This window comes from Phlebotomus papatasi, chromosome 3, assembly GCF_024763615.1.
Source record: "Phlebotomus papatasi isolate M1 chromosome 3, Ppap_2.1, whole genome shotgun sequence".
Lineage (NCBI taxonomy): Eukaryota > Metazoa > Arthropoda > Insecta > Diptera > Psychodidae > Phlebotomus > Phlebotomus papatasi.
The window spans coordinates 77,197,537-77,206,525 of NC_077224.1; the positions used below are offsets into that span (position 1 = coordinate 77,197,537).

General features: G+C 34.4%; 1 protein-coding gene across 1 annotated transcript; it reads right to left on the bottom strand.

Annotated features, from left to right (window-relative positions):
* Nucleotides 1-1,194: 1,194 nt before the first annotated feature.
* On the bottom strand, nucleotides 1,195-8,771 carry LOC129805860 (armadillo repeat-containing protein gudu). Its single transcript, XM_055854082.1, has 2 exons — nucleotides 7,789-8,771; nucleotides 1,195-2,784 (listed from the first exon to the last, which is right to left on the bottom strand). The coding sequence occupies exons 1-2, from the start codon at nucleotides 8,644-8,646 to the stop codon at nucleotides 1,618-1,620; spliced, it is 2,025 nt and encodes a 674-aa protein (XP_055710057.1). The 5' UTR covers nucleotides 8,647-8,771; the 3' UTR covers nucleotides 1,195-1,617.
* Between the last annotated feature and the right edge of the window lie 218 nt (nucleotides 8,772-8,989).

An 8,989-nucleotide genomic window follows, 5' to 3' on the forward strand; every position in this document is an offset into this window, starting at 1 on the left:
TTTCAAAAAAGATTCCAAATTTAAGCAAATCGGTTGGAAAAAAGGCTGTCCAAAGTGGTTAAACTTTGATCTTTGAAAATTCGGTATCGAAATATTTTTCGAACATAGGTGTCTAAATACGAAATATTCACCTTGACTAGGGGAGATTGGGGCAAAACTTGTCAAAATGCATATTTAATTCTTTCACGAGCTCTGAAAAAACTTAAACGTTTTATAATGACTATATTCTTATAGGAAATTTACTGCTCTACAACATTGCAGAAGACTATTTTCCTCTATCTCGAAAGAAATGTGATTTTCGAATCATTTTCTAAAAGTCGATTTTGTGGAGATTCTCAAAATTGCTTCGACAAATTTTGTCAGTCTTCGGATAATTTGTGACGTTTTACTCTCGCAAACGTTAAAAATATCAAATAGACATATTTTTATGGGGAATTTATTCCTCTACAACTTTGCGGAAGATAATTTTTCTCTATCTTAACGAGAAATTTGCTTAAATTGAGCTAATCAGTATTGATATTTTCTGTAACACAAATATTCCAAAAATAGGGCTCAAAATTTCATTATTTTTTATTTTACATAATCTTTCTTCGAATCCCTTGAAACTTTGTAAGTTTAAGAAGGTTCATGAAGGCTATCTATAATAAAAATTTCAAGTCCCAGTATCTTTTATTTTAGAAAATTATGAATAGTGAAATTTTATTTTGACAAATTTTGCCCCAGTCTCCCCTACCTCCAAAACATATTTGAAAATGAAAAAAATCAATGAGCATTTTTCGAAATAAACCAAAAAAGATGATTCTGGAGGGAAAGGATGAGTGTGGGGGGAAAAAGAAAAAAAAAACTGTCCTAGATAACGTTGACTTATGGGTGGGGGGTCGTCGAATACCGGAAGTTGATATCTCTTACCGTTGGGTCTCTAGTCGTGTCACAAGTTGACAAAAAGTGGATTATATAACTGCTTTCTCTTTGAGTTCGAGCAGTAAAATGAGTTGTATACGTTCTTACCTTCGTATTTTTCTTTGTGAAAAATTTTCGCATTATTCCTTTTTATTACCAGTAAGATACGAATCGAATAGTAAAAATATTAACTTTTTAGATCATCGTTACGTGTTAATTCCCAATTTACAAAAGAAATAGCGTAATTTTATAACAAGCAGAAAATCACACAGATTCTATGAAACCGTCCCAGAATTGTGGATAATATCTTTATTAATTGATGTAATTTGAGTACAATTTTGAAGACGTTTAAGTGTGAAATTGTTGTTTGTGGCATTTCAATAGTGCGTAGAGTGCATGCTTTGAGCATTCGCTGTGAAGCATATGCTGTATGCCTTTTGGCAATATCCCAACGTTTCCACATCAGCGTTTCAATAAGTCAAACCAAAAAAAAGGGGAAAAGATAAGCTTATTATCACTATGGATACATAATAAATATTTCTATATACTGTAGTTCTCGTGTTCATGGAAATAAGAAAGATGTTGGGTGTATTTCGATGTAAGAAGAAGTATTAATAGAAAAATATATTACGTCTGTTGATACTGCAGGAAATTTTCTCTTGTGCTTCTTTCCTTAGTTGGGACATAAACCACTTGCAAATTTTCCCGCCTTTTTCTCTACAGTTCTACTCGAAGAAGATGTTCTTGTGCTCGCAGTGCTAGTTTTCTGATATTCTGGAGGCAGCCAGCTGAAGCTTCCTGAAGAACTCTATCCCTAGAACCAACAGTTTCAAGCAGAAAAGGTACTACACCACTTTGATGCATCGTAATGCAGTTCTGGGGATCTTCAGATAACTTTTCCAGTGCCATTGCTGTTGTCCGGTGGACTTTGGGATTGGAACTCACCATGTAGCCAACAATTGGTGTCACTGTCTTGAGTCGACCTAGTTCATGAGTATTATTGCCGTATGGAGCACAACTAGCAATGGCTGCTGCTAAGTTCTCCCTCAGAAGATCATCTGTTGTATGGACCAAATCTGCCAGCATGTAGATAACTTTGTGGTCAGAGAGAACAGCCAAGTTATCCTTGTCCCGGGCAATTGTTGCAATAGCTGCGCAAATAGCTGATAAAACCAGGTTGTCCTTGGACTTGAGAAGCCCCACAACTAACTCCAATGCTCCTACAAAGCTCCTGACTAATTCACCAGATTCATGAGCATTTTCAATACAGGGACACATTGCCCAGGCTGCATATGCTTGGACATGAGGATTAGGATTCTTGAGGAGTGACCAGAGCAATCGAATTGCATCCAATTCTTCCAGGATCTTCATACTCTCAGGTTCCTGAGCGCATTCCCTAAGAACTTTAGCCACATTCTCCAGCAGAGGCGGATGAGTGGCATTCAGCAACTCAACAAGTAAAGGTAATCCTCCGGAAAATCTCAGAGTTTCTCGATTATTGGGAAACTTAACACACTCTGCAATTCCGCCCACAGCATTCGTCAGGACATCATCATTTTCATCCGTCAGCAACTGGACTAGAATTGTAATAGTCTTTAGCTGATCTAGACGTTTCATATTAGCATCAGATCCTGCACACTTCCATATAGCTCCTGTGGCTGCAGCCAAAAGTGGCTTATTCTCCCTCACATTTTTATCCTTCAGAATGGACACCAGTGGATCTAATCCTCCAGCCTCTCGCACCATATCCCTAGCCACCTTGTCACTGGCACATTTGAAAATTGCCGAACTGCATTGCATCTTGAGTTCGAGATTCTGTGAATTAAGGTGATTCACAATGTCCGAAATCATTCCCTCGGATGTTATGGCAAGCTGATAGCTGGGCTAAAAGGAAAAGTTTGCTTTTTAATCGCAATTTATTTGAAGTAGAATCGCCTTTTTTTGTGGGACTTTCTTACTTGTGTGCAATAATAATTAATTACAATGACTTTTAAAAGTTAAGTGGTGCATTCTGGAAAATGCTTCCCAGGGAAAACCCCTGTAAACGTCCAATTTGGAAAGTTTTCTGTGGCTTTTGGACAATTTCTGTCCCAGCATAAATTTTTGGTCAGAGAAAGTGTCATGTTTAGCTATATAAAGAAGCACATAGGGCGGTGGTATAGATTATGACCAGCGAAAGCTTCACACAGAAAAATTTTGACTCTAAATTTAAGAATATATAAAATCCTGGGAACTTAAATTGGACGTAAATCTCCGAGGCGTTTAAGTTTAGAAGCTCTGAGCGAAAGAAATGGGCTAGAATCCCTAGATCTTTCAAGTTAAGAGATCAGGAACATAAATACAGCATTATTTGGAAAATGAAAAATGTCTACAGATTTGCAAATTGGAACTAAAACTAAATGATCAAGGATTTAGAATTAGGGCATTTGCATTCATTGGATGGGATTTGAAATTAAATTCCTGGGTGTTTCTGTTTAAGAATTTTACATTTTTCTGTGTGTTGTAATAAGCCTAAATCAGCTTATTGTAGGGGGAGACTTTTAACTTATAAGCAAACTCAAATTGAATGCAAATTAGATTTGGATTTTGGGAGGTACAATAATTTTGAGTTAAAATTTTGAAATAAATCCAACTTTTGTATTTAAACCACAAAAGTTTGAGTGAACTGACAGAAGGGTTAAGGATACATAAAATGTGGGCCAGAATCCCCTTTCCCAGAGAACTTATTTTCCGATAACGATTTTGAAACTCTCCAGAACGGTTGTTCTGGAGCTAAGATAATTTAATTTATTTGTTTTTAACTCACATTTTTACTAGAGCGCATCCTTGTGTCATAACGAACTTTATCTACACAGAAAACAATTTTGTGAATTTGTTTGTAAATGTTTGTGTAAATTCCTATTGGAAAGTAATAGAATGCTCGTAAATTGCATAATCTATTAAAACTACCCGTTAAAACTACTCATTAAAACTAACTATTAGAACTAACCATTAAATCCACTAAAACTTTACGCACAAATAACAAATTTGTACAAACATTTTTCTGTCTGTTTACAAACATTTATGAACAAATTTTTGTAAAAGAGCAAAAAATGCTCGTCAAGTGCACAAGTTACGATCAAAATTTGTGAAAAAATAAAAACTTTTACGAACTTTTTTGTAGGTTATACGATTCACGAACATTTCGTAACTCCCCAATGGGAATTCACAAACATTTATGAACAATTTTACGAAATATATTCTTTTGTGTTATTTGTTGAACCTTGTGAGATATTCTTTTAATCCATTCAGTCAATATACTAGAAAGGTCCTGGTCAAAACCCGAAAGCCAAAATCGCGAATGGGTCAAAATCCCAAATATGCCAAAAATCCGAAAGCTAAAATCCCGAATGTGCTAAAATACCGAATGCTAAAATTCCAAATGTGCCAAAATCCCGAATGCTAAAATCCTGAAGAGCCAAAATCTCGAAAACGCAAAATCCCGAAAACGAAAATTCCAAATTTTTAAAAGTGGGGCTATTGTACTCGCGTTAGGCAAAGGAAAATTTTCTGTGTTTTGGAAAATTATTCTTCTTGGTCACAATAAGTCGATAGGCTTCAGACCTATACCAAGGGTAAGGGGGGGATCAGAAAAAAATTATTCAACACATTATCCTTCGTATAATTTTGTATCTTTCAGGATTTTGACTTAGAGATTTTGGCTTTCGGAATTCTGACTTTTTCGGGATATTGGCTTTCGGGATTTTGGTTTCAGAATTTTGTCTCTTCGTAATTTTGGCTTTCGGGGTTTTGGCTTTGGAGATTTTGGCCGACACCGATATTATAAATATTTTGGACAGAATATTCATATTATGAAATTACTTTATTACAGATTAAAGATTTTTTTAAATAATTTTTTTTTATATGGGGGCGCGGGGAGCCGCTCTCAAAAAAAACGCGCCTTAATAATGGCCACTGAATCTAAATTCTTTCCACTAATTCATTTCAAACTCCATTGATTTAGATAGAGTAACTATACAAGAAAACAAATTGGAAACCACAAATGAAATCAGGAAAAGGACGTAGGCTAATTTTAATAAATTTGAGGGGTGTCAAATTTTCCGTCCGTCATTTTGAGGAAAATCCTTGCAAATGTATTTTCATCTATCGATCCATTTTCTCAAGTAATTGAACGGCTAAATTAATTAGAAATCCAGTCCCGACTATGCAATTCGGATAAAAATTGCGTATAATTAACTTATTCAAAATCAGTCAATTTACGTATGTTGTGCAATGCTGTATAGTAAGGAATGGGTTAAAAGTTATATTAAGTTAACGTGGTAAAAAGAATACTTATTTTACAGTAAAACATACGTAAGTAAGGTATATGGAAAAAATATGGATATAAACGTCCTCTACAATTATACCGGACTAATCATCAAAATCGGTTAAGCGGATGTAGAAATAATTGTGGTTATTTAGTTTACTGTTGGTTAGTGTCGATTTTTGAAAAATTATGCAATACTGAAAATAGCCAAAGGAGTAGGGGAGACTGGGGCAAAAAGTCACAAAACGGATATTTTATTTTTTTACAAGCTACCCGTGCACCTCCGAAATTTCTAATTAGCACAGTTTTATAGGAAATTTACCGCTCTACAACTCTGTGAAAGTCACTTTCTTCTATTTTGTAAAGAAATATATTTATCGAGCCGTTTTCCAAATGGTAATTTTGTGATAATTCTCAAAAATGTTGGGGCAAATAGTATCAGGCATAAGATACTATCACATTTTGATTCGATTTATTACGGGACTCCGTAAATTTAAGTGAAATACCGAGATTAAATATTTTCATAGGAAATTTATTCTTCTACACCTTTGTAAAACACCGTTTTTTCTATCTGAGCGAGAAAAGCGCATTTTAAGCTATTTTACAAAAAAAAACACACACACAAAAGACTGCAAATCGTTTGACCAATGCAAACAACAAGCGGCGATACATAGCATTGACGTTTCTTTCACCGTGGAACATAAGAAATTGTTTCGGTTTTTGTTACTTTTTGCTCCATAACTTTTGTTACTTTTTACCCCAAATGGTCGTTTTTAATAAAAGGATTTCTGGATAAAAGAATCTTTGTAAAATTCTAAAATAGATAGCGGTTTTGTATACAAAGAATATCCAGATAATTTGGGAAATATTCACCAGTGCATCAAATTTAAAATAAGTAGCTAATAATTGATATCTTCTGCACGGAAAATATTTCAAAAATAGGGCTAAAAATTTCGATATTTTTTATTTTCTAAATTCCTTGTTCAAATTTTAACAAACCTACGATATTGAAGAAGACCTATGGAGGCTATCTATGGAAAAATTTTAAGCCGCAATCTTATTTATCTTGAAAGATATTGAATTTTAAAATTTTCGATTTGTGACTTTTTGCCCCAGTTTCCCCTACTTTTTTTTAGGAGTTTTCCCACTAATAGTCGCCTCGCAATTTGACATTGCTATCAATATTAACATAATAAAGAGAATTATAGAATAATTTAAAAATTGTGTGAAATCTTTAACATGAAATCTTAGGAGAATAAGGAAGAAATTGGGTTTTGAACACGATTTTTTACTTGATTTATCAAAAAATGCAATTTTTGTTTTTATCATGATATAATAAGTTTTTATGGCGTCTATATACTAGAGATATTTATGTCCATATTGAAGAGTTTTTTCTACACAGGTGTAAGGAATTTTCTTCAAAATGGACATAAATTTTTCTAGTATGTAGAGGCCATTAGTCTTAAAACATTTTTTACCTATAACTGAAAATTATTCTCGAGATTAAAATGGAATTAAATTATGAATTAGGCATAGTCAGAAAATTATAAAAAATCCGGATTTGAAGATTCATTTAAAAATTCTAAATGATATTTTTCTTTCAAATAAAGAAACTTCGTACCTGTAATTTAGTCTCCGTGTGATGAGTACATAACGAATACTACTAAAAATCGCAACTTGTTGATATTATCTATAAAAATTTGTAGAATGAATACTAAGAAAGTAAAGTTCCAATCGCAAAAGTTTCAGTAATCCGTAAACTACAAATATTAAAGTCAATGTGGCTATTAACTGCGACTTCATCCTATAAAGACCATTGTGAACGATTTTTGTGTTAAAACGAAAGATAAATCCTTTGCAAACAATTTTAGGATTCTTTCAACTCTAATTAATAGGTTTTTAGCGGTAACAGACATTAGTAAATATATGATGTCATTAAAATTTGTACTTTAATTGCGGTAAAGCTTTGAATATTGCAGTGATTTTGTGCATAAATGATTAATAGAATAATTAATTACAATTAAATTAAATTTCGTATATAACTGAAAGTATATTTTATATGTTTTTTTTTATTATGAGATATTAATAAATATTTTGATTTAAGCATTTGCTTTTAATTAATTGACTTTTCCATAGGTAAAATTTAATAATTTTTTGCTGATGACATTTAAATTAATCTTTCATAGTCATTTAATTTCTTTTAATACTTGAAAGAGATAACATAATAATAATGCGCTCTTGCATTCCCCATATAGCTATTGGGAGTATGTTGCAAGAAAATATCCGAAACATCTGCAATATTTAGTTTGCTGTGGGATAATACTGGCGTGGAAGTATGTGGAAATTCTTATGCGTTTCCCTAATTGCCTTTGGGTTGAGATTCCTCGAACAAACTATACCAACGACTGGTGAATCTTAGCAAAAGTCTGCGATGTCTGATTGGATTGTAAATTCCATGTTGAGGCTTTAATATGTTAAGCTCTCGTCTTGCTATTTTCTCATTTTAGGGTTAAGGTATTGGTGGAATCATATGCTAGGATTGAGATTGTAATTCAATTAAAAATGTTCAATTGGATCCCTACCTGTGAGGCGCATTGCTGTACTGTTCCCATTATGGGCACCACAATATCAATATGAACGCTCTTGAGGAGCTTTCCCATGAGAGGAACAAGTCCAAAGCGCCTCATCAGCTCTTTATTGTGTCGAGACTCTGAGAGAGACCAAAGTGCTCTGGCTCCAGCTTTTGCCATTGTTAGAACAGCTTTTTCGTCCTCATTCAGATTGTCCCACACAGTCACCAGGCATCGCATTGGAACATCAAGGAGGTCTACCAAAGGAGGAATTCCATCACATTTCCTCACGAGTTTCCTGGCAAGGCGCACTTTAGCTACATTCGCCACTGTTTCAGCAGCCATTGTTTTGAGATCTCGCATGGGTTCATTTAAGATGTGGATGAGCAAAGGGATGCCCCCCAAGTCCACAATAGTCCTCCTGATGTCCGTGTTGAGAGAAATTTCCGATAAGACAGTGAGAGATCCAAGTCTGCATTTTATATCATTGCTCTCCAGTAAATTTACCAGAACTTCCAATCCACCAATATGCTGGATAGCCAATTGATTAATCTGTGTGGTCAGGTCATAATCCTTGAGACAACATAGGGCTACAATGGTGGCTGTTTGATTGCCCGCCTTAATATATTTCACCAACTTCTGGATATGCCAGTACTCAGAAGGTAAATCACTAGTTCGATTGGTATCCTTCCAGCGCTCTTCCTCATCCGATGAGGATTCCTTCTCTGTAGAGTCCGAATCCTCACTATCCACTCTGAATCTATGCAAATGACCCCTACCTCCACCACCACTCGTCACAGAAGTCGCTCGGGAAGTTTTCTTTGTAGCTCTTCGAGTTGATCTCGAGGAACGTGGAATATTTCGAGACATTTTTTTCCCTCAAACACAAAGGAATTTTTTCTTTCACGAAAAATACTTTGTTTAAGAAAATTGGAGTTAACTTGTGTACAAAGTCAGAATTTTCACGAGAACTCTGACGGAAATTTTTGTTAGGAATTTTCCATGGTGGTTGCTAAGACTACGACTAGATGGGCATGTGCACGTGAAAATGATGGAAATTGGGATGAAAGGGATTTCCTGTGGAGTTTTACCAAAAGCCAAAGAGACTTCAATTATCAAGCAAACGTACTACACTTCAAGTTACTTCTTGAAATATTTTAGTTTAGTTGAATTAAATTAATTTTGCTTCTTGAACCCAAAAAAAGGAAATATT

What these genes read in the sequence shown, in the direction of transcription:
- LOC129805860 (XM_055854082.1), bottom strand. Translation starts at nt 8,646, where the DNA reads ATGTCTCGAAATATTCCACGTTCCTCGAGATCAACTCGAAGAGCTACA. An exon ending in TACAGCAATGCGCCTCACAG is followed by an intron (nt 2,785 to 7,788) that starts GTAGGGATCCAA and finishes TTTTCCTTTTAG; the next exon opens with CCCAGCTATCAGCTTGCCAT.